This window comes from Theropithecus gelada, chromosome 2, assembly GCF_003255815.1.
Source record: "Theropithecus gelada isolate Dixy chromosome 2, Tgel_1.0, whole genome shotgun sequence".
NCBI lineage: Eukaryota > Metazoa > Chordata > Mammalia > Primates > Cercopithecidae > Theropithecus > Theropithecus gelada.
In genome coordinates, this window is record NC_037669.1 from 77,835,431 (window position 1) to 77,862,248 (window position 26,818).

Consider the following 26,818-nt stretch of genomic DNA (forward strand, 5'->3'; position numbering starts at 1 on the left):
TTTATTATAGAAAATGTTAAACAGACACCAAAGCATAATAGTACAGTAACCTTCATGTAGTCATCATTCAGTTATAATGATCAACAGCTCATGGCCATTCTCATTTCATTTCTGTTTCTTCCCCAATATATTTTGAAGCAAATCTCAGGTGTTTTAGTCATAATTTAGTATCAAACTCTAAAAGATAAGCACTTAAAGAAAACATACTATCGCACCTAAGCAAATTAACAACTTTCAAATTTTTTTGTGTGTGTGTGACGAAGTATCGCCCTGTCGCCCAGGCGGAGTGCAATGGCGCGATCTTGGTTCACTGCAACCTCTGCCTCCCCAGGTCCAAACTATTCTCCTGCCTCAGTCTCCCGAGTAGCTAGGATTACTGGTGCCTGCCACCATGTCCAGCTAATTTTTGTACTTTTAGTAGAGATGGGGTTTCACCATGTTGGCCAGGCTGGTCTCAAACTCCTGACCTGGTAATCTGTCCATCTTGGCCTCCCAAAGTGCTGGGATTATAGATGTGAGTCACCGTGCCTGGCCAACTCTTGAATGTTTTTAATGTAGCTACAGATAAATGGTAGAATTTTTCCTTCATCATATTTCCAAAACTGTATCTCTTATTAGACTATTTATTGCTTAAATTTTACTATCTCTTTCCAGCCCCCATTTTCATTACTATTTGCTTTTAATTCCTTGTACTTTTTGTTGATTTATCTGGTGCTTTTTCTGGCTTGAGCTGAATGCTTGATTTATTTTTAACCTTTGTAATATGTAGAGTTTACACCGGCTTTTTGTGTTTTTTTTTTTTTTTTTTTTTTTTTAGTACAGTTTGGCTCCATTTCACCAGGTTTTAAAATGCAGTGCCTTTATCATCATTTAGTCTTAAGTACTTTGCAATGTCTATTTTGGTTACATCTTCAATCCATGAATTATTTATAAGCAATCCTAGATGTAAGGATTTTAGTTTCTAGTTATAAGGATTTGAGATCTTATTTCACTGTTGGTTTCTAATATAAGTGGGTTGTAATCAATGAATGTGGCCTTGTATGGTATCTGTTGTGGGGGAATGTATTGAAATTCCATTTATGGCTAATGTATATAAATAAACCGTTTGTGTTTGAAGAGACTCTAGGTTTCTCTATATAGTCTCTCTTGGGTGCAAACTTCTCTATATCACTATTAGATCAGGCTTGTTAATTGTGATATTCAAATCTCTCTGAATGCTACTGATCAAATGTATCCTGGTCACTCACTTTAAGAACTTAATACTTTATTCTGTTTTTGGAAATCCTCAGCTGCTATTTCTTCCTCTTTAACCTGTCTTTTATTGCCCCATGGATAACTTTTTAGACATATGTTAGAACTTCTGTATGTGGCTTCCATATTCTAGTTTTATTTCAGTTCTGCACTCCAGTAGTGTCCCATCTTTTAAGTTTTTAGTTTCATGAATTAATGTATTTTTCTCATTGTTAGGCTTAAGTTGTTCCTATTTCATAATAAATATTCTGCATTTCATAAAATCTTCCTTTAGATCTCTGAGGATGTATTTTAATACCCTATTAACTCTGATTTATTGTGGTTTTTGGTTTTTGTTCAGCATGTTGCCTTCCCTCAGATTCTAAATTGTACTGAGTTGACATCATTTTAGCATGGTATTAAAAAATCATTTGTACTGATTTTGTTTGGGAGGGAAAGAATTTAACATTTGTTTAATCTGTTCTAGTGAAATGGTTACCCTTAAGATCCCCCCTTTTTTCTTAGCTCTTTCAAAGCTATCTGTGGCCAGTCAGATAGATAGAAAAGTCAGGTAACATGTATGTTTGTTACGGAGTATGCATGCCCTCCATGTGAGATTACTCTCACCTTTCCATGGGTTGCCTTTCCTGTATTTAGCCACACTTAAATAAGCAGCAAAATGAAGGAAGTATTTATACAATATGGCTTAAATATGACAAGAAACTAGCAAGTCAGATCAATCAAATATACAGATACTTTTAAATACCTTCTGCATACCAAACGTAATGACAGAAGAAAGACAAAAAGTAAGGGCCATTCTCTTTCAGAAGTTTAGGAACTAAGTGGGATTAAAGAATGTTCATCGAGTTCCATGGATTTGCATTTAAAACTACAGGGACTTGGTGCAAAAGTGATATAAGTAATCTGTAACCTAGATAAAATGAGAGTAGTATATAAATTCACTGGCTTTGATATTTTGTTTGCCACTTCCTCTAAGGGCTCCATTAAAAGTAATGCTTATTTAACTAGTGATGTTAAGAAAGAAACCTGATTTTTTCTCATCTTTCCCTGCCTTTACTTCAAAGACATTACAAAAGAAATGAAAGTACTTTAAGTTCCTGATGTACAGTGATGTTTTTTAAGTGCTCTGTCTATATTCATTTTAAAACAAACACATTGTGGTTCCTTGTATAGTCAGGATGGTACCTGTGGGCATTTAACCATTTTTCACTATTTCATATATTTACTTATAATTATTGTAGTTTTTAATACTTTGTTTTTAAAATCATAACCAAGATAGAAATCCAGAGTTATAACCCTGACACTGTGAAGACATGGAGCTTCCCTTTGAAATCAGTAGGGCGGAAAGGAAAACAAAAAAATTGAAGCTTGAATAAGTATCAATCTTAGGGAAGAATGACAACACGAAAGCCTTCCATAAGGCTCTCAATGAAAGTGAAAATACTGGAATTAATTATGATTTGTGGGTGTCTTTGCAGCCTTTGCTATAGAAAACAGTCCATCTTAGCAGTCTTCAGACTCTTTGATCTCAGGGCCAAATTAAAATAAAAAATTATTGAGGACCTTCAAGGGGTTTATTTGGGCTGTATATGTCAATATTTACTGTATTAGAAATTAAAACTGAGAAAATGTTAAAATACTATTAGCCCTAAAAGTGATGTTATCACATGTCATGTACCTCTGGGAAACTGTTATTTATTGTCCACTCATGACAGAATGGGTGTGAATAAGGCAGATAGTATTTTTATATTATTATGCTATCCAGTAGGGTGATACACGTGTCTCCAGAGTGAGTAATTAAGTATTTGCACAGGGAACTCTTCTTCAGTCTGTGAGTAAATGGAGTAATTTGGGTGAGGTCTGATCTACAGCTGTCTTATAAGACTATGTGAGAACCATGCTTATGTTCTAAACATCTTCTGTGGGAACACAGGCTGTTTTTAAAATCAACAGTAATGATGCAGATCAGCCTCTGAGCAGAATAATCTTGAACAGTTGACTATAGAATGCTGAGAATGAAGCCGTCTGCCTTTAAGCTGTGCCTGTCCTCAAATAGAAGCAGTTTACTTTTTGGTTAGGAATTTTATTCTTAGCCCACTTATCTAGACATGTCATCCACCTGGGACACACCTGAGACCGCCACCGCCACCACCACCACCACCACCACCACCACCTGCCGCCCCCAAAAGTAGGTGTTAAAAAGATCTCTATGAAGACTAAATAGATGTCACAGTGTTTGCACACTAAAAGTTCAACTCTTTGCCTCACATATCAAATGCGTGCAGGCCTTCTCCCCAAGCCTGTTCACTGCTGCCTTTGACAGAGGTTAAAAACACTTTGAAAAGAAGAATTTAAGCAGCCAAAATAACTTTGAGCAATAAATGAGACAAAAAGCAAGGCTTTCTGGGGACAATTTGTATAGGGGTACATAGGCTTAATAGTTTGTAAGTCATCACAATTTACAACACATACCCATTTCATGCAAATACTTATCTAGCACCCACGCTGTCCCAGGCACTGGGTTTCACCCTGTGGAAACTGGGATGAATAAATTACCATTGCTGGCCTCAGCAATGTGAGAGTGACAGTCATGTACACAAATAATTATGGTGTGACATGATAAGAAGGAATGACATTTAGCTGGTATGCATTGGTAAAGATGTCATGTTAATGATTTCACTTAGCACTTCTGGGATGAGTTAGAGTCTCAGAGAGTGACTTTTGAACTGTGTTGAATGAAAGGGCGCTTAGAGGAAAGAGGATTTGCAGGGGCAAGGTGGTATGCAGGAAGTACTTCAGTGGCAGATTGGGATGATAGGTGGAAATGTAAACTTACACCAGATTGTAAAAGATTTTGAAAAGTCTACTGAAAGAATGGATGGCACCAAGAAGACTTGGTGGTGGCCAATTAGACCTGGAGATGAGGGAGACTCAAAAAGAACTCTGATATGTTTCTGGTCTGTACAACTAAGTTGATTAGGGGCAGGCAGGGAAGATGAGTTTGGTTGTAGCTATGCTGAATTTGAGGTGTTTGTAGGCCATCAGGAAGTGATGTTTAGAGGTACAAAAAGTAGGTAAGATGGAAACTGAAAAGGAACTGATGTTCAGAGTATTTCACTAGAGCTAGCAAGTGTTAAAAATTTTAAAGTTTCTCTTCAATAATTTCAATGGAATTAACTTATTCCCTGCAGAGAGTAGATAAATGAATTAATACATTTCTACTGGTGGCTTTTAATGCATCTCACCTATATGATATTTGCAGATCTACTGGTTTAGGATTAATTTGCTCTTTTTGTATATAGGCCTAAGAATGAGGCCTGTATACATTTGAATAATTCCGGAGGGGATATATATTCAGCATGTGACATAAAAATCACTGAATAAGACAAAAATACTCAAAAGTTGAATATAGATAAGTGAATCAAACACTTCTGTTTAGTATTTAACTGGTGGTTATTTTTCTTTTCCTCTTTCCTTACCCTAAAATATAAGATTAGGTGCATTACTGACTTCAGGACAAAACACCTCGGAGTACTACCATAACAGCAAAATCAGTCATGTAATTGGGCAGTAACATTAGAATTTGATGACAAGAGATGATAAGAGCTGGTAAAACTCAGGAATTCTAGAAAATGCCCTAACTTTACGCTATAACTGCATACCACAAAATTTTAGTTCAGTAGCAACTCCCCAGTTATTTTGAGGCTGGCTGTGCTATTTAACCACTGTTGATGGTTGTCACATTTCCGGTGATCTTACTTAGTGTGCTATTTAATTAATGTTTCAACTGTAATGCTTTTCAAATCTTAAGTTTTCATCTTACTAATTAAGAGTCAGGCCAATGTTTTGAAAGACTATAACATTTTTTGGAAGCAGCTAGTACACATTACTTCAAGTAGGAGAGTACTGTGATTTGGGGTGAATGAAGGTGCTGAGCCCTTGTGTACTTCATGTTACAGAATTAGTGCAAGGAAAAAAAGCCTTCACAATAAGCTTCACTTTCAAATTTATTAATACTTTATGCTAGTTGGTAATTTACTGAACATAATGGATGCTGCTGACCAAGAGCTACCTTGGAACTAAAATAAAAATGGGAATGTGTAATATTGGCTAAAGGTTTGTGAGATCTGAAATGACCCAATTATATAACCAACTTACAGGCCATGAAGTTTGGCTCCAAATATCCATAAACAATAAGATATATCTATGACCCTTTCCTTCTTATTGAAGTGGAAAGGTGCTGGGCTGGGATACCATTCGGACACTTAGAAGCTCTGAGACCAGGTGCAAGTTATTTTTCTCTTTGAGAATTCATATTCCTTATCTTTAAATCCCAAAAGACAGTACTGTAGACTTTAAAACACATCATGAACTTTAAATATTATCATTAATATAAAACTACTAGTTTTATCTCTACTCATCAACTAAGTCATATTTTAAAAGGTTATTTCCCTAACAAGTGTTTGAAATTCAGTGTAAGGATTTTAAAAAATTATTTAATTAATGTAAACAGTTATTAATTTACTCATTTGTTACTAACACATAAAACCTCTAAATGCATGCAGGTCTACTTCTGTAGGCTAAGATATAATACTCTCCCCTTTCTCGACCATATACTCTAGAAGAACCTGGGAGTCTTGGAAGAGTTTGACATATTACAATGTAAACAGAGCAACAACACTTTGTACATGTCCACATTAGAAATAACATGGAGTTGTCACAAGCTGAGGTGATAGACAGGTTTTAAAATTCTGGCTTCCTTTTCTACTGCTTTCAACAAGAACTTAAACAAAAAAAACTGTCTACATTTTAAAATTAAGAAACAGATACATACTCATCATGAACAATGGTGGGACCATCCCTTGTTAAGGCCTCTTCCTTGATGACGTTGATAAGTTCAAAGGTACTGCTTATGGGGGCATCTGGGTTAGGCCATTTGGGACACTGAAAGTGCCGAACTTCTAAGACATAGTCATCCTGTAACCAATACAACATGAGTCAAATCCCTTCCTTTATTTCACATATCTACAATCTAATGACTAGAACTTGCTCCTGAGAAAGCATGTGTTATAGGTAACTCTCAACAATGTTGTGTTGACCAAACCACAGTTGGAAAGAAGAAAAATGCCAAGAAGGTTTGCTTGCTTGCTTTTTTTTTTTTTAAAAAAAAAAAAAAAAAAAAAAAAAGCATGGCTAGGCATAGTGGTTCATGCCTGTAATTCAGCACTTTGGGAGGCCAAGGTGGCCAGGAGTTCAAGACCCACCTGGGCAACACAGGGAGACCTGTCTCTAAAAAATTAAAATAAAAAAAACCAGTCATGTGGCATGTGCCTTAGTCTTTGCTATTCGGGAGGCTGATGTGAAAGGATCACGTGAGCCCAGGAGTTTGAGCTTTGATGATGCCACTGTGAGTGAGACCCTGTCTCAAGACAAACATCCAAGTAGGTCATGCTAGTGAAACAATTTCATTTGGCTTAGTCAAAAATTTCAAGTGACAATAAATTATTAAAGACCTTATATGCTACTCTATTTTCTTATTTATAATATTAAAGGAAAACAAGGAAGGGGCTCATCCTTTAAATTACTAGTATAAGAGCCCCCCCAACCTTATCCCACAAGAAGGCAGCAAAATATTTACTTAAAAACCTTGGTATTATCATCTCTGCAACACATTGCAAAGCTTACATTTCTGATGGCAAAGAAAATATTGAGCTCTAGTATATTGTTTTTATAATTAGGTCAACAGACCTATTTGTATGCATGCTGAATCGGAGGAACTGTTACATTTCATCTAGCCAGCTGGAAAAAGCAAATATTTGAAGGAAGAAAAAAGGAAAATGTAAATATTTAAAATTAAGTCTTACTTAAATGCCTGAGCCTGGCTTGAGGGTGGTAAATTATTTCATTATTATTTAGAATGATGATCCAGGGCCCAGGTATGGCTATTAGTGAGGAACTGAGGTTTAGGTTACCTGTGTAGCTTCAAGGATAAAGTCATGGATGATAATTTGTTCTTCATTAGAGAGGCACAGTCTGTCTTTGCTGATAAGGGTGACGGTAAAGGCCTCACAGTTCATGGATTCTTCTCGACTTGGCCAGTACACAAACTCATCTTCTGCCTTTGGGAAACAAAAACAAACAAACAAAAAAGCCTCTGCAGTTCTGTCAAGCATTTGTTTTTTATTTCTTGCATACTGATTTTGTCATTTCCCATACCTCTCAAGCCTTCTTTTAAACTGAATTCATAGGGTTATATGTTCCCATCTAATTATACCAAGGTGAATGGTTATTCTATTGTAAAATATATTTTGATAATCATTTTCTAGCACCTCTCACCTGTTAGTGTAGCAACCTGAAACACTCCCACTATAGGGGACTTACTACAGTTGAAAAGTATTCTGTAATATTGACATAGTAAAAAAGGAAGCAGGATCTAGGTCAATTAATTTTGTTATTTCACAATTGCTTAAGCAATCAAGACATGCTAATTATTTCCTATGGATTATGTTAATAATTCTGTAGTTGAACTGCATTTTGCAAAGGACTTTCATAAACATTGTAAGTTTTCTTGTATATTTTTAGTATGATGTCGGATACATACAGATAGTAAAAAGGTTACTATAGTTAGGAGCAAATTAACATACCCATCATCTCACTTTCGTTTTTGTGGCAGGAACAGCTAAAATGTACTCAATATTGGCATGATTCCCAAATACAGTGCAGTTTTGTTACCTGGTGTCCTCATGTTGGACATGAGATCTCTAAACTTGTTCTTCCTCATCTGTTGTTTTGTATCCTCTTGATTTATTTTACATCTTCCCATTTCCTCCCTACCCCACAATTTCTTTATCCATTTATCTGTTGATGGAAACTTAGGTTGTTTCCATAGCTTGGCGATTGCTAATAAGGCTGCAGGGAACAGGGGAGTGCAAATATCTTTACAAGGTGTTGATTTCACTTCCTTTGGGTACATGCCCACAAGAAGGACTGCTGGATCTTATGGTAGTTCTATTTTTAACTTATTTAGAAACCTCCAGACAGTTTTCCATCATGGCTCTACCAATCTACAATCCCATCAACAGTGTGTGAGAGTTTTCTTTGTTACCCTCACCAGCTTTTGGTATCTTTTGATTTTTTTAAATAACTATCCTAGTGGGTGTGAGGTATTTTGATTTGCATTTCCCTGAAAGTTAATGAGGTTGAGCACCTTTTCATATACCAGTTGGAACCATCTTTATGTCTTCTTTGGAGAAATGTCTATTCAGGTCTTTTGCCCATTTTTAAATCAGGTATTTCATGATTGAGTTGTATGAGTTCTGTACAAATTTTGTATATTAACCCTGAGGAGATTTTTTATCATCTGTCTTTACAGATGAAGACACAAGGCTTTGGGGAGAGGGTCCATAAATTATCTAAAATCACACTGCTAATAAATGGCAAGGGATAGAACTTTTTTGGAACATTGTGTGTGAGTAAGTAGGTTGGCTGTATGTACAAGGCAGTTTTAAAAGAAAAGTAAATCTGTCAATGTTATATTTCAAGAGGGGATAACATAGAAAGTCTTTCAGCCTTGAATCAGGCATGCTTTAAATGTTCATCCATTTTAAGATTAAAAATAGATATGCAGGCTTGGTACTTGAATTCTGTCCCTGAAAACTATGGGTGCCTAAGAGAAAGTTAATTGTTGCATAGGTTGGAGACTGTGAGAAATATGATTATGATGTACACCACGTATCCTAATCAGCTCAAATAGCAAACTGTAGTTTTCCTGTAGTATATAGGTTCCTATGGGGCATTTTCCTGAAGATGCCTACCTACTATCATTGAAGTCAGAAATAATTCTGAATAATGTTCAAAACAAAGAAGGCTTTGTTTAATCTTACATTGTTGCATTAGAAATGAGCCAACAGTCCAATAAGACTTATCACCCTTTCAAGTTTCAATATAGCTTATTGCCAAGTACATTTTTATTTTTAAAGCTCAGCATAAGGGGAAACAGATTAGCAACTGGGTTTAGTCTATACAAAAGAAGTCTGTAACTGTCGTGGGTTTTAACAGGTTTTGTCCAAGGACACTGATATTAAAGATATAAGGTAATGAACAGGGCATCTAAATGTAACAAATATGCACAGATTAAGCACAGGATTTATTAGTGGATGTGATCCTGGGTAAATTAATCTGAACCTTAATTTCCATATCTGGAAAGTGGGAATAAAAACTACTTACCTTAAAGAAATACTATGATGATAACATGAATAGTAAATTAACTAGCTTAAAGGCTACTAAAGGGATTTGAGTTATGGTAGAAGAAAGGTAGAAAAAATGTTTCATCTTGAAAGTCTAAGAAAAATAAATGCTACTTCTTAATTTAGCAGGCACACTGGTCTCATGACTGTTTTGCTTACAACTATATTTATAGGTCAAAGATATCTGGGCATCTTTGTACTTTGTGAGTTAGAAAGCAGTGACTTTTGGGCTCCTTACAGAATTATGATCTGGTAAAGGTATAGCAGTAATAATACAACAAACAAAAAGAACTCAGAGATCTCAGTCTTTAGGAAAAACTGTGCAATGATGAAACTCTCCATCTCAGAACTGAGAGGTCAGTTGTATATGATTCTAATCTAGCCTTCCGAGGCCTCAGAGAGACACTGAGATGGCATGTTCCTATATCCTCAGTGTCTGCAGAACATGTATCCACTTATTTGGTCCAGTCTTCTCCCAGCCTCCCCATACAAATGAGCTGCTGAGTAGATGCTTTATGGTGATTGCCCTCTGTTAAGTGACAATAACAAAATACTGATTCATCCAACAAATGAACGTTTTAACAACCCTAAGTGCCTCCAATTTCCACATGCCAAACAGAATAGACCCTATTGCCAGCTAATTTGAAAATTTACACTCCAGCTTTTAGTTTAAGATTCTCAACTTTGTTGCCATTCCATCATACAGAAGCAGTTTTGGTATCCTGAAGCTGGAGCAAAATGCGACAAAGTGAAGAAGTTCCTACTGACTGGGCACACAGTCAAATGCATGTCACCAAGACTGGGGGTTCAGTCACATGCTGTTCTTCTTTGATTAAAAAACTCATTAATCTGACTATCATAAAGGCAGATCCTCAATGTTTTCTGTTTTTACCTTATGGGTTCACATGTCCACATAGTAACTTTTATAGACCCAGCTAATTCTGAAACTTAAGTATCCACAAGATCAAAGCAGAAACGTTTAAGTCTGTTTTACAAACTTGCTCACCCTTCTGTATAGTTTAGAGACTGAAATAGAGAAGGACTACGGGAGGGGAAAGTGGTAGCAGCTTAGTCTTAAAGACTTTTAAGTTGGAACAAAATAGCCTATCCCTGCAGTAGATCTGACTTGCCTATGGAATGGGAAAAAAAGATACATTATTAGTACTTTTGACACAATATTTTGGGGTAGGATATACAGCAAAATGATTATAAGCATGGTCTCTGGAGACAGATGACTCAGGTTGAAATCCTGGCTCCATTTACTTGTGTGTGCTCTTGAGCAAGTTTGTTCCCTCAGTTTTCTCAGCTATTATGTGAGATAATAATAGTATGTATGTCTTAAAATTGTTGAGGATTAAACAAGTTAATATATGTAAACACAGTTACATACTCAGTACCTGTAAGCTACAATTATTTACTTTTCAAAAGTGACATACAGCAGGTAAGAGGTTAGTGTAGTCATACATTAATGAGGTTACTAAAAACATTTTCAAAACCTTCTACCATACCACCACAGACAGTATAATTGAAGGGTGATATCAGTAGCATCAGAGAATCAAGTAATGGGATACTGATAGGGACAGTATTGTGAGAATATGAAAGGAATCTCTATAGACTTAAAGATGAGAATTTAAAAATTTTAAATTCCCTCCCTAGCATATATGGTTACTATAGCCCTATGGCAAAGTATCAGAGTAATTTATGCTTGTAGCCTCATGGGCTCATTAATATATAGCAGATGTGCTTTACTTACCAAGCTCTGGTTGTCTGGCAGCATGACAATGATCTGTGCGTTATGATCCCAAATCATTCGCCAGAAATCTTTCGTAGTATGTGGCAGAGGATGCTGAGTTATAATAAATTCATTGCTCCTATAATAGCCCTTCAGTTGGGAAGACAAAAAAAAAATCAGTGAATATGAATGTTTTATTTTAACTTTGTGGTAGTAAAATATATTCGTGAAATAAGATAGCATTGTTTTGACTACACTAAAATAATTGAGAAAGGCATTCAGTACATTTGGCTAATTTTTAGATGTACTTCTGCTAGCATTGTGCAGACAAATTTCTCTCCATGTGCAGTTCACTTCTAGTTACCCCTGCTGTTTTCACTTAACAGAAATTTCAACATTTATTCAAAGACTAGATGTGTGAAATTAACAATAAAATTAATTCCTGAAGAAGCATTCTGCTTAATTTAAGCATTTTTGTACCCCCAAAAAGTTTCCAGATACAGAAACCTCTCTACTTTTCGTATTACACATGGAGAAATTATTTCAAAAATGACATCAGTCACACAGGTGGTATCTGCTCTTTAACACCTTTCAGTTTAATTGACTTTATTTATAATTAACTGTTGACTCTCACCATGATATAAGAAGCATTAATGTAATCTGTTCCTTTCATTCCAGGCAATGGTGCAAGACCCACTCGAGCACGTTCAGCTATCATATGGAAAAAACAAAAACACCACATTTGCCTTATTATACACACAGAACCAACAGCTCTTTCTGAGATTTGCTTGATGAATAACATATCCTCCTGGCTTCCCTTTCTAAGACTTATCTATATTTTTAAACAAGCTCAAGTGTTATCAGCTGAGGCAGAATGTAAAATGAAATTTTGCTGCACATACCCAGAAGGACCCAGGCATTGTAGGAATACAGTTTTACTGTGGGAGAGATTTTTACAGCAGATCAGTAACAGAATACTTTATATGGACATGACATAGGGTTTTAGATAACTTTTGACTCTAATTTGTTATTCCTACAATTATACCAACATATACTCTGCCCTTTTACCAACCCCTTTCTCCATGTCTGCCTACGATGTCTACCCCTTTCTGCCCACAATGGTCTTAGAGGCCTTTTTCATTGGAGATAAATCTCCCCAATGATCACCCATGTCTATGTCTATGGCACGCAGACAGCTGTGTCCTTAGTTATTTATACAAAGGTCACCCCCAGTCAACAGTGCCTTGATCTCAATAGCCACAGTAACTGAATAATGTGGTTCTAGTTGTATAGATTAATCCAGGATTCTAAGTTGTAAAGGAATGTTAATGCCACAGCAATTACAGCTTTATTATTATTTTTTATGTTATAATATTGTAGAAGTGACCCAATTCTTACATTCCAAGGTGAAATGAAGCTGTATTCTATGTCAGATAGATGTAGCAACTTGCTGACACTGATAGCCACCTCTCCCAGTTTCATTAAACTACCTTAGTTGAATAAGCATAACATTTTCCCTTTTGGTAGTACCAGGTAAGAGGCTGGTATAAAGTCATATATTAATGAGGTTACTAAAAGGACATTTTCAAAACCTTCTACCATATAGCCACGTACAGTACAATTGCAGGGTGCTATCACAATAGCATCAGAGTAGTGGCTGTCTCTGTACATAACATACAATCCAGTATAAAAGATCACTAACAAACTGATTTTAAAGGCTTACATGGCACAACTGAAGAGTTTCTGTTCTTTTCTTTGTTACACTCTTTCTGAGCACTAAAACATTCCACATATTTTGCATTACATTGTGTGACCAACTGAAAAAGAAAAAACATTTTAGTCTTCATTCAGAGATACAATTGATAGCATTTGCTTGATGCTTTGGCAAAAATCCCAAGCAGATTACTGATAAACAAGACCATTTTTGTGCCACAAAGAACCTTTTAAGACACAGGGTCTTGCTCTCTTGCCCAGGCTGGAGTGCAGTGGCATGATCGTAGCTCACTGTAACTGTGATCCTCCCACCTCAGCTTCCTGAGTAGCTAGGACCACAGGTGCATCATCAGCACAACCAGCTAATTTTTAAAATTGCTTATAGAATTGGGGTCTTCCTGTGTTGCCCAGGCTGCTCTGGGAGTACAGGTGTAATCTACCATGCCCAGCCCCAGAGAACACTCTTGTGCTTTCCTAGTGGTACTTCTCTCAGTGACCTTGATTGCATCTTTCTTATTTCTACTATCAGGCCCTAAACAGGTGCTGTGTGCAATAGATATTTATAGAACTATGTGGATTCTTCTGTTATATGATGTCACTGCTGCTGTGAATTTTTTTCTGTGATTCCTCACTGGCATAAAAGACCCAAGTGAGTCTACATTAAAAAAGATTGCCTAATGCTATTTATTATGAGCTAATCATGTTTCTTGAAGATAAAGGAGTACTTAACTAGTTCTCAGTGCATTTCTGTTGAACTGAACTAACATTGTTCTGAGGCTGTTATAAGTACCCAGCCCAGTAGTTTGGTTATTATTCCTGTTTATGTAGCTTGGTTGAACTATTTTGTCAACCCTATTTTTTGGGGGGCTGGCATCCATCTTAATGGAGTACATGAGATCAGTGTTCTCCTCCAGATGCTTTAGTAAAACTCATGGTCCCTGGATATAATTTTCATTTTCAAATTTGATTCTTTTCTTCTTCATCTTGAGCTCTAAAATGGTTAGTGCCTGTAAAAGAACCAACTACCTGGTCGCATTTCTTTTTTTTTTTTTTTAAGATGGAGTCTTGCTCTGTCGCCCAGGCTGGAGTGCAGTATCGTGATCTTGGCTCACTGCAAGCTCCGCCTACCAGGTTCACGCCATTCTCCTGCCTCAGCCTCCTGAGTAGCTGGGACTACAGACGCCCACCACCACGCCCAGCTAATTTATTATATTTTTAGTAGAGATGGGGTTTCACCGTGTTAGCCAGGATGGTCTCAATCTCCTGACCTCCTGATCCGCCCACCTCGGCCTCCCAAAGTGCTGGGATTACAGGCGTGAGCCACCATGCCCAGCCGCATTTCTTAAATGAAGTTTTAAAGTATGTATAAAAAAAATTGAAGAAATGAAAAAGGCAGAATGTAAGAAATGTTGGTACTTAATATTTTGTAAGAATTCATGTTAAACATTTACAATGATACACTGTGTCCTCATTATTAATTACCTCATGGTTTTATAGTAGTTAGAATGTTAATTGGGAGCTAAAAATGTTAAATTACTTTTATGATTGAACTCAGTGAAATTAAACTATTTTTCATTTCATATCACTTGGTATAATTTGCTTGGCAGTCTCATTTCTTCAGCTGAGATTCAGATGAAAGTTTCAGAGTCTATGGAAAGTTTTACCATGAAAACTAAAACTGTAGATTCATCTCATTCTTTGAATCTTGATACAAAGGGAGAAACTATTTACATACAGAACAATGTGCAAAATAGAATTTAAAAGACAAAGATAAATAGGAAAGCACTTGGTAACTGTAGAGGCAATGTTTCAAAGTTAGAAGCAACTTTGATTTGTTTATCAGATGACTGAGCCTTAATTATTTTAATAGTCTTTATAATCTCTCTTTTTCACCTTCACTTCAGTCAATTCCATATAAACCTTAACAGCTTTTAAGCTTCTTCATGTCCCTATCAAAGAAAAAGAACAACCATTTAGGAAAAGTTAACTTTTCTCTAGTATTGTTTAGTAATTCTTTTGAAATTTCTAAATTATCTTCTGAAATAGTTTTTGAAATAGGCATATTTTTAGGACAATATGTCTACAAGTAATCATTCTTAATAATTAAGGTAAGATAGATTAGTTCAGAAAAAATACAGAGGATATTTTTTGGACTAAATGAGTGACTCTAAAGTACTATGTTATTATGGCCAGGGGCTGATGTTTATGTTCAGATAAAGTAATAAATTGCTCAGAAGAAAATACAACACTGTATATCTACTTGAACACCAACAATTCATACATGGTCAAAATCGTATTTTCTTTTGCATCACATTTAAGGAGTACAAGGAGTACAAACAGTAATCCATTTCAGTGTATAGATTAATGCAAAGAAGACATAACCCCCAAACTCAAGGCATTTAAAACATTTCCTTGCTTTATGCCAAAGAAACTTATTCAAAGCACTACCTTGAATTGCTTTTCCAGTCGTGTCTTTCCTCCTACTCCTGGTATAAGGATGCTGTTAACATAGCTGTGCAGCTGATTTGAAGATACTTCAGTCTCCTTTCCAAGAATGGCTTCCAACAAGGCATCATGGATGAAAATGTACTGCTCCTAAGAGGTACAATACATGGTAGTCACTGAGGGAGAGTTAAGGTTTAGCCAGTCATTCATGAAGTGTACCTTTGTTTAATTCTGCCCCTAACAGGGACCTCCCAGTGAATTCCTTCAAGAACTTACAGCTAGGTGATTTGCTCCAATACTCACTGTATCAATCCAAACTTACTTTACAGTAGAGACTGTGTTAAGTTTAGCTCTGTATTCTATACTGTGCCTGGATCACGGTATTCTATACTGTGCTTATTGCTTCTACTCAATAAGCAATCAAGAAATTGTGTTCAATGAATGGTTTTAGAACCATCCTCTCCTATGTATTTCTCAGGCCAGACAACATGTTTAACTTCCCCTACCATCTAACACAGCTCTTGAAACAACTGTACCTGTTTCATAAGTACTTGTGTAGTTATTTAGGAATCCCAATGTTAAGATCCATACAGAAATAGAAAACTATGATCCATAGAATAGTATCATGGTCAGAATGTCTTCTAATACAAACCTGTAAATTACTGCAAGCCCTAAAAGAATGAATCTGTCTCTTCACTATCATTTAACAAATTTCAGTTACAGCATTTGCCAGAATCTCATGAGGACGTTGGCAGCTACTCCTTACCTCAGTCTGGACGAGGTAGTTACGCTGTGTCCTGATATGCTTCAGGAATCCCAGGACATTAACTGTGCTTTTGTCTTTTATCTGTTGCAGCATGCTGTCTATTACAATATAGGTGCCTGTTCTGCCCACACCAGCGCTGTAAGAAATGAAGACACTCAACTGGCACTTTTGTTTTATCATACTGTTAACTTTGGATTCGAAAAATTACCATCTAAACCCCATTTATTTTATAATCTTTTTGAGACAGAGTCTCACTCTGTTGCCCAGGCTGGAGTGCAGTGGTGCAATCTCGGTTCACTGCAACCTCTGCCTCCCGGTTCAAGCAATTCTTGAGCCTCGGCCTCCCGAGTAGCTGGGATTACAGATGTGTACCACTACACCCGACTAATTTTTTATCTTTAGTAGAGGTTTCACCATGTTGGCCAGGCTGGTATCGAACGCCTAACCTCAGGTGATCCGCCCACTTTGGCCTCCCAAACTGCTGGGATTACAGGTGTGAGCCACCATGCCCAGCCTAAACCCCACTTAGATAACCTAATATAGGTGACATGTTATTCATTTAGCATTGCAACGTAAATCACCTAACAAGTGACATCTATTTGAGTACCAAAGTTTAAAACAAACAAAAAAGAGGCAAGAATGCATTTGCAAATGAAATAGAATAAAAGTATTTTTAAACAACCAACTAAAGTCATTTAGTGTAGCTGACAGAAAACAAGCTTTATACAAGGCTTTCCCAGTGCTTTTGAAAAGGTATTTTATATGGAACATATAAACTAAAAATTTAAAAATGAAATCTTTTCATATATACTATAAATATTGTTACTTAGAAGAACCTTTCAGAAAAGCCATTTACAAAAACACAATGTCTATTGTAGTGTGGAACGTTCTTGTGCTTAAGGTAATTATTTTTATTTATTAGGATCAGGCTACACTTTTCCTATAAACAATGGGGATTTTGTAATTTTTTTTTTTTGGGTCAGGGTCTTGCTCTATCACCCAGGCTGGAGTGCAGTTACATGAACACAGCTCACTGCAGCCTTGACCTACTGGGCTCAAGGGATCCTTCTATCTCAGCCTCCCATGTAGCTGGGACCACAGGCGTGTGCCACCATGCTGGCTAATTTTTTTATTTTTATTTTTTGTAAAAATGGGGTCTCACTTTGTTGCCCAGGCTGGTCTCAAATTCCTGGGCTCAAGCGATCCTCCCACCTCAGCCTCCGAAAGTGCTGGAATTACAGGTGTTGGCCTCCACGCCTGGCTGATATTATTAATAAGATGATTTTATAAAAACTAGAGATCTAGTTTTTAAAAAATCACAGAAGCAGCAGATGATTTCTTAATGTTATAGGAATACAGCCTCTTTAAGACTATGGCAGGTCTTATCCATCCCAGTTTCCAGTGGAAGATTAAGCTTCTAAGTGAAAACAGTAGCAGTCATTGTGGTCCAAGGTCACTGAGGCCTAAGTCCCCTGCCCCATCTGTTTCACATGTTGAATCCCAGGCCCTACCTGCAGTGCACCAACACAGGGCCCATTTCTGGCATCCGAGCTGCTGAGGATCTCCTTACGAAAGTCAGTACTGGAAGGGCATACTCGGGAACTCCCATGTCAGGCCACTGCGTATAGTGATACTGGATCACTATCCTTTCATTCTGACGACCCTTGGGATTTCCCTTCTGACCCTATGAGAAAAGTGAAAAAAGATGTCTTTAAGGTGAGGGGTGGACATTCTGGAAAAAAATAATGTAAGGGTGTCAGGATACATGACCACTGATCACATTCACCCTAATCACTGTTCCCAGGCTAGTTTATTCCCTCTTGTAGCCAACTTTCATGCCATTAAATGGAGACTTTACCAAGCTGGATATGAAGTGTCACTATCACTTAGAAGAGAAGACTGTTTAAGATTGTACTAAGAATGAATATTTAGTATTTAGTATCAGGTTTTTTTGGATTTAGAACTATCCAAAGCACTTTTAATTTTCCTGCAAGGCCTCCATTTCCTGATTTTCTGCCCCCAAGTTCAGATCTTAGTACTTTGCTTTCATGTCTCTGTAGGCTATGATTTTGATTCCTTCTCCACTGTCCAGGCTGGACCTTCAGGAGCCAGAGTGCTGATTGATGCTGTAAACTATCCAGGAAGCGATGGGAAGATTTTAAGTGTCAAATACTTCTGTCTTTAGAGTCAGAGGCAGTGTCTCATTTATGTGTCACTTTCATAAATGACTTTTTCAGAGTAGTTTTCCTTTGTCTGAACTTTTTACATTTTAACTACTTTAGATGAAATATTTCCCCAAATAGATTACTTGCTATGATACGATTTATTATCAATACCTCTATAATTTCTAAATTTTGGATGACTCAGGGTCATTAATCAACATTGAAGCTTGAAGGGTGTCTGGTCCTGTGCTGTTGTACAGAGGCCCATGATAGCTTTAATTTAATTCTTCTGTTAACTCTCATTTTTCTACTTTTTCCTGTTAGTTTGTAAAACACCTAAAGTTCCTATTTGACTTCTTCCTCTGACTTAAGCTGTTTCTAAAACAAGAGTAAGTGGGCCCTGTTTAAATACCTGAAATATTCCCATCAGTTGGGCTTTATTAGTTTTATGCTGTTATTGATCATCTTGAGCCAGCCAGCAGCTCTATTTCATAATAGAGAATACAGATGTATTGCTATGCTACTGATATTCATGTTATTTCTGCCATTTTGGGAAATAAATATACATAGAAAGGACTGTTAACCTGGGATAACAGATGGGCTTTGGAGCCACTGAAATTTTATATAAAAATGTGAGTAAGTGTGAATATAAATGGGGCAAGGAGGCTACAGTTTTATCACATTTTCCAAAATGTCCAAGACACCAAGAAAAAAAAAATTATCCCATTGCTGCAAACAACTGCCATACCTACGTTCTGAGGAATAACTACATTTTTAATGAACATCTATTTATAGTTCTTAATACAGTAGTTCCTCCTTTGATGCAGTTTCACATTCCTGAGGTCAGTCACAGTCCAAAAATATTACAGTATTTTAAGAGAAACAGTATATATTCATATAACTTTTATTACAGAATATTATTAATGTTCTGTTTCAGTATTATTGTTAATCTCTTGCTGTGCCTAATTTATAAATTAAATTTTATCATAGATATGTATGTATAGGAAAATACATTGTATAAATAGGCTTCAGTACTACCTGAGGTTTCAAGCATCCACTGGGGGGTCTTGAAACATACCTTCCACAATTAAGGGGGATTGCTGTACTGCTGTGATGATCGATCTAGGATATTTGTTGTCACAGTGGATTTTGAAAAAGAAACTGAGATAACCTGAAAACAGTATTTCCACAAAATGTGATTCTCAGGGTATTAGTAATTCTATAGAAAAGGGTATTATTGTTAACATCAGTGCTCTGGTCACTTATGTTCACTGTAAATTTCTAAAATGGTGGGGAGATATATATTATGTAGCATTCATTTCCCATTCTTGAACAGCAGAATCTGCTGTTTACAAGAATCTTACAGGACAAGTATTCCTTGGAACACACTTTGGGAAACAATGCTTTATATCTGTCAGAAAATTGGAATAAAAAAGCTAAATCAAACAGATGCTGCCATATATGCTGAGTATTACCAAAACCTAAGAGTATGATTTTTTTTTAAAATGAAGGCTGTTCATGTAGAGATTAAAGAGCTCAATCAGGCCAGTTAAATTCTATTATATGCTTTGCCAATACCTTTCACACCATACACCGATGTCAATCAAAAGAGTTATGAAAAAATGTTTTAAAAATACTTTTTAGAAACAAAGTTGGTTATGAGATTTGGCCTTGGTTGTACAGTAATTTTCATACAAGCATAAAAAGGAGATGTCCTGGCAGCCTACCCAATTCATTCCATACCTTTTTCACTTTTGTATTTCTGACTGAAAAACGACGAACAGTGTAGCAGGCATGTACTTTTGTGCTCTTCAGCGTGACAATAATGTTTCCATACTCCTCACTATTCTCTGTTGGCCAATACTGATCACATTTTCGCTGCAGAAAGAAAAAAGTTGTAAAGTATAACTGCAATCTATGTCACAATTCTATTGATAATGTAATTTCAAACGACAATGTTAAAACACAGGTGAGATTGCCATTTGACTGAAAAAGGAATACATGAGTTGAACTGCTTAAAGGCAGGTGTGACCTCTGACAAGGCTGATGGCTTGGGATAAGTTTGTGTAAGACCACGTGAGAAATGGGCGTAGTATTTATGATCACCTTTCAATATATAATGCATTTTTAAAAGGGACCAAGAAAGAAACCTCTATGTCTGACCTGTAAGAAATGTGGGTAGGGTTTGTTATAAAGGGAGCTTAAGTATCATTTGGAAGGCTGGAAGGCTGGGTTGGATTCATGGAAGGTTCTCTTCTAACTGTGAGACTCTTCTAGTTGTAACTTGGATCACCAAAAATAAAACAGGGACTCTACAACATGAAGCAGTGGTGATTTTGAGCAGGGAACCTGAAGCGTAGCTTCTTTTACTTATTTTTTTGTTTTTAATTTTTAATTTTTAGTTTTGGGGTACATGTGCAAGATGTACAGGTTTGTTACATAGGTAATCGTGTGCCATAGTGGTTGGCTGCACCTGTCAACCCAGTGTGGTGATTCCTTGAAGTGTAGCTTTTATTCCAGCCTAAATTAGCATCATCTAATGTAAACTCATAATCCAATAAATTCTACAGCATTAATCATTTTTTAAAAAGATCCTCTTAATGATGGTCAAACTGTTTAGGCAATTTTTGCTTCTGCCAATCTTAACTATTAGTAGTTCCTTGTTTACACCATGCTTCTTTCAACTTCCCTGTTTACTGTTCTGTCTGTCCCCTGTACTTAGAACACCCTTTCCTTCTCTTTTTAGCCCGTGTAATTCCTCCTAATCATTGTTCAAGTATTAGCTCCTTTAAAAAATCTCTGTACAGAGGAATATACAGAGGATACATTGATTCATTTTGTAGCATTCCACTCATCTCTATCATCACATTTACTCTTATAATGCCTTAAGCTCTCTTTCCTACTGAATCATAAGCAAGGTAGAGCAGAAAGAACACTTTTAATTTCCGTAGCTCTTTATACCTTGTTAAGTTCCTACCCTAAAGCAAGTATTCCACAAGTATTGTTTGAATGAAGGTGCATTATTAAGGTAGTGAGTCAAGAGGCTCTTACTCTTCCTTTTTCCACAAGGTTCGTAATCATCACAATGATTCCAGTGTTTTGTTCCCAAATCATCCTCCAGAAATCTTCAAATGTAGACTTCAAAGGTCCTTGGGTGGCAATGTAGGCTTTTGCTTTGTTGTAACCCTTCAAAATGACACAGCACAAAGTAAGATGAAAGCTGTTATCACAGAAGACCAGTAAATAATTCAAATGCTTTCCATATTGAATGGGCTTTGTTTTTAGTGAAAGCTCTGTACAGTATTAAAATACATTAAACAGTTTCTGCTGCAGTCTTCAATTTCCAGAAACAGGTTTATAATAACAGTTCTGACTTACATCAACATAGTTTGCATTAATGTAGTCGCTGTGCTTAGAGTCTTTTCCTGGTAAAGGTCTTAACTTCACCCTACTGTGATCATCTATAGAAGATAAGAAAAAAAAGCAGAAATAAAATGTGTAATTCAGAGACTAGCACCATTCTCAAGCACAACACAAGGCAATCAGGTAACATGACATCTCGCAAGGTAGTCTGAGAAAACTTTTGGCAGAACAACTAAATAGAGCAAACCCATCCCAAAATATAGAGCCACTCCTACATCTCCTGCTCTTAGGATGCAAACTCATGTAAAACCATTTCAAATTGTAGTCCTCCAAAATTTCCTTATTCTATATTTTAAAGCCAAGTTCAAAGGTACTTGCTTGTTCTGTATTTTAAAGCCAAGTTCAAAGGGCTTTGATTATGCCCTGTGCCCGTGTTCCCTCCCCATTAATACAAATATAAAAGGGTGACTGATCTATTAAGTCCAAAACATGTATTAATAGTTTCAGGCAATTCCATTGCTAATTCACTTGGATTCCCTGCTACCCTAACAGAACCTAAGTAATTGAGGAAACCAGAGCTTTTGTTAAGAGTAATCTCATTATAGGAATCTGAAGTTAATGTTCAGATTTTAGGATCCACTCAACCTCAGTTAATGAACAAAAGTTGGTAGGGAGGTGATGCATGATATGTGTATCTAGTTGCCCAATAGAGTGAGCTTGCTTTTTTTAGGATAGCAAAATAAGTAGAAGGAAGCTGAGGTCATAATTTTCCCTAGGTAGAAACAGAATGGGCAAAACCCAATTTATGTTTCTGTTTATAGTCATTATCATAAAAGTCTAGTTGAAAAAGAAGTCCAATGAGTGGATCAGCATAGGCATTACTGACCTCAGAATATATCAAGCAATTTTTGAGAGCCCTCTATGTTTTTGGAACTGTGAACTGCTTTTGTTGTTCTGACAAACTTTCAGTTTAGAGTTGACATGAAACAGGTGTTGCTTGATATAAACAGGCCCCAAAGGAAAAATTTCTCCTAAGGCATCTGGATCCAAACTGTTATGCCTTAGTAGCCATTAACTGTATATTGTTATTTCTTAGACTGACAAATAAGACATTAACAGATCAATTTTGGAGGTGATTTGGTGACACCCACATATACCTTGAAAGTTGTGATGAATCTGAGAGAAGGTTTTTCATACATCATGTGTCTGGCTCATTCACAGTCTGATTTTACTTGTTTCTATTATATTTCTATGCTATTCTTAGCTATATAAAGGCATTAATATAGGGGTAGATGAAGGCAGGCAATGTGCCCAGAATCTGAGTGGCCAAGAGAACACCAAAACCTAACTCCCTGAATGTTTAAAAATAAAATTACATCTAATTTGAAATTGTGAAAGTAAAATCACAAATGAAGTTGTGGAAGTGCAGTTCACATTTAACCAGAGATGATGGTTTTCTAGCAAAACACCATGACCTTTGGGCACATCACACATTAGTTGCTTTGATTTTCTCCTCCTTTTCTGCCACAATACTTTTACCAAGGCAGTAAGTAATGTTTGCCATTCGAAGTAAAGGATACTGTGGTGGAGAGAATGGTGTGTGTGTGTGTATGTATGTATAAGGCACAGATGTGTATATATCCTTGCCTGATTTCTCTGGTTAGAAAGGAGGTATATCTGGATAGACAAATCCTCATAGTCACAGCAGTGGTGAGCCTTGATTGAGTGAGTTGGCCGACAAATACTGCCAAAGTCAATCCAAAGACTGGGAAGAGGTTTGACTTTCTTCCTTGTTCGCCCCTGCCTTTTTAAACCAGTTCATTTTTTCAGAAAAGTAGAACAATCAATCCTATTCAAAAGTAAGCTGGAGTTTTTGTAACATTTCATTTAGAAGTAAAACTATCTTTGTTTATAGAGGACATCGTGTATATAGAAATTCAAGGAATCAACCAAAAATAACTACTAGAAACGATGGATTCAGCAAGGTTGTAGGATACAACCTACAATTGTATTTATATACACTAGCAATGAGCAATTCAAAAATAAAACTGAGTAAACAATTTCATTTACATTAGCATCAAATGGAATAAAATACTTAGGAATAAATTTAACAAAAGCAGCACAATAGTACAATTCAGAAACAACTGTGGAAAGAATAGCCAAAACAATCTTGAAAAAGAGGAACAAATTTAGATAACTCACATTAAGAAAGTGAAAAGACAATGCACAGAATGAGAAAATAGTTGCAAACTGTATATTCAATAAATGATCTGTATCCAGAATATGTAAAGAAGTCTTACAACTCAACGAAAGACAAAAGTAAGCCAGTTAAAAAATGGTACAGGATCTGATTAGATATTTCTCCAAACAAGTTATACACATGACCAATAAGCATGAAAAGATGCTCAACATCACTAATAACTGGGGAGATGCAAATCAAAACTATAATAGGATACCACTTCATACCCGTTAGGAAGGCTGTTATTCTTTTTTTTTTAAACAGTAAAAGTTGGTGAGGATGTGGAAACATTGGACCCTTTATATATTGTTGGTGGGAATGTAAAATGAATAGCCACTTTGGAAAAGAGTTTGATAGTTCCTCAAAATTTTAAACATAGAATTATCATATAATCTAGCAATTGTACTCCTAGGTATACACAAAAAAGAACTGAAAATATCTGTCTACATAAAGACTTGTACATGAATGTTCATAGCAGTATCATTCATACTAGCTGAGAAGCAGAAAATAAACAAATGTCCATCAAATGATGAACAGACAAAATCCTGTATATCCACACGTTAGAGTATTATTCAGCCATAAAAGGGAATGAAGTACTGATATATGGTACAACATGGATGAATGTTGAAATCATTATGCTAAATTAAAGAAGCCACACACAAAAGGTCACATATAGTATGAATCTATTTATATGAAATGTCCAGAATATGCAAAACCACAGAGACAGAAAGTAGATATAGGGTTTTTAAGTGCTGGAGAGAAGGAAGAATTGGGAGTGCCTGCTAACAGGTTTCTTGCTGAGGTGCAAAAAATGTTCTAAAATTAGATTGTGGTGATGATCATACAACTCTGTGAATGAATATACTAAAACCTCACTGAGTTGTATTCTTTAGGTAATTTTTTTTTCTTTTTTTTGAGACAAGGTCTTGCTCTGTTCCCCAGGCTGGAGTGCAGTGGCACAATCTTGGCTCACAGCAACCTTTACCTCCTGGGTTCAAGTGATTCTTGTGTTCTTGTGCCTCTCCAGTAGCTGGGACTACAGGCGCATGCCACCACACCGCATTAACTTTAGTATTTTTTTTTTCCAGAGTCTCTCTCTGTCACCCAGGCTGGAGTGCAGTGGCACGATCTCGGCTCACTGCAAGCTCCGCCTCCTGGGTTCACGTCATTCTCCTGCCTCAGCCTCCCGAGTAGCTGGGACTACAGGCGCCCACCATCACACCTGGCTAATTTTTTGTATTTTTAGTAGAGACAGGGTTTCACCGTGTTAGCCAGGATGGTCTCGATCTCTTGACCTCGTGATCCGCCCGCCTCGGCCTCCCAAAGTGCTGGGATTACAGGCGTGAGCCACCGTGCCCAGCCAACTTTAGTATTTTTTGTAGACAGGGTTTTGCCATGTTGGCCAGGCTGGTCTTGCACTCCTGGCCTCAAGTGGTCCACCTGCCTCGGCCTCCGAAAGTGCTGGGATTAAACAGGCGCGAGCCACTGTGCCCGGCCTTAAATGGGTAAATTTCATATGGTATGTGAATTATATTTCACTAAAACTTTAAGAAAACATTATACAGTAGTGTTCAAGTTTTAAGTGGTCCAATTTAAATGCACTATTATATACAATTCTATGCAATGTAGTCCTTACCATAATATATGTTAACTATAAATATCTATGCCCCTACCCTTAGTATCAAAGCATATATTATATGCCAGTGAGCCAAGCCCCACGTGTGGTCTTCTAGCCATAGAAGTAGCTTGTGCTCCTAGGGTATTCCTTGAGGCTCTGTATGAAGAATGTCCATTTGTTTGAGTCCCTAACCTACAGAATATTCCTGACCATGGAAATGTGATAGATAGGGGTAAGCACATGGACCAAAAGGCCTGGAGGCTCATCATTTAAGGTACAAACCAATTATGTAGTTTTTGAAAGAATGCTTTGAAATTCAGCTTGCTTGATTCAATTCCCAATATTTTCATTCATATTAAAATATTTGGCCCCTTACTATCACACCGGTCTTTTAAGTGGGGGGGAAAAAATTAGGCCCTTACAGACAATGTCAGTATAACCAAGTGACATTCAAATTTTGGCTCCCAACATCTGATATGACATCACTTCATGTGAAAATAGTGAAGCTCCAAACATTTTCTTTCAGTCACCTTATTAAGCTCTCTGAGCTCTGACAGCCTAATGAAAGGCTAAGGGGGAAGAAAATGTCCCTACTTCTACACTGTTGAAGATGGGCTAATGAGAGGTTAGCTTGCAAGTATCATTCTTTCTTGGCATCCTGCTTCTGATTGCTTGGCTTTCAGCTTATACCCAGCATGAAAATTTAATTTCCTCGCAGTTGAAGATAGTTTAAAGTTTATTACTCACATGCTAAAATGTTGATGTATCTGTTTTTGTGCTTGTTTTCTGGATGATTGGAATGTTCTGCAGTGATGTTCATATCAGCAGTACAGCGCTGGACTTCCTAGTGAAGAAAACAGCAAGATTATAGACACAGGTTAGAAACAAAGGAACACCATATATATTTAAAGGCATAAAGTATTTACTTACTCCCTAGCCACAGCCACCATTACCTCCCCAATCCCAACTTTGGATATAATTATTAATATATTTATAACAAGTTTATGAAGAATGTGAAGGTATAAAGATTTCATTCTTTACTATTTCATCAATCATCTAGTTTATTCTCGATTTTGACGTGGTCCCTGGGATGTTAAACAATATCTCTTTTTGAGTATTTTTCTCACCCAGTCTATGGGTGAGAAAAATATTCAAAAAAATAGTCAACCATGATGAACAGAAAAGAGGTCTGATAAAGCTCTGATGGGAGCACAGAACAGAGGAAGGCTTTAGACAGTTGAAAAAATTTACCCGAGTCTTAAAGAAAGAAAGGGAATTTCTAA

The 26,818-nt window shown here is 36.7% G+C and overlaps 1 protein-coding gene across 2 annotated transcripts in view; it reads right to left on the reverse strand.

Annotated features, from left to right (window-relative positions):
• PTPRG (protein tyrosine phosphatase, receptor type G) overlaps positions 1–26,818 on the reverse strand; it is a 757,314-nt gene that overhangs the window by 8,648 nt on the left and 721,848 nt on the right. For both annotated transcript variants that reach the window (XM_025375409.1, XM_025375408.1), the window contains 12 exons: positions 26,283–26,379; positions 21,694–21,776; positions 21,367–21,501; positions 20,059–20,193; positions 17,665–17,837; positions 16,154–16,289; positions 15,391–15,537; positions 12,953–13,046; positions 11,864–11,940; positions 11,251–11,379; positions 7,224–7,370; positions 6,086–6,228 (listed from right to left, as the gene is read on the reverse strand). In XM_025375409.1, coding sequence (XP_025231194.1) covers positions 6,086–6,228; positions 7,224–7,370; positions 11,251–11,379; positions 11,864–11,940; positions 12,953–13,046; positions 15,391–15,537; positions 16,154–16,289; positions 17,665–17,837; positions 20,059–20,193; positions 21,367–21,501; positions 21,694–21,776; positions 26,283–26,379 — 1,496 coding nt within the window. The remainder of the gene's footprint in view (positions 1–6,085; positions 6,229–7,223; positions 7,371–11,250; positions 11,380–11,863; positions 11,941–12,952; positions 13,047–15,390; positions 15,538–16,153; positions 16,290–17,664; positions 17,838–20,058; positions 20,194–21,366; positions 21,502–21,693; positions 21,777–26,282; positions 26,380–26,818) is intronic.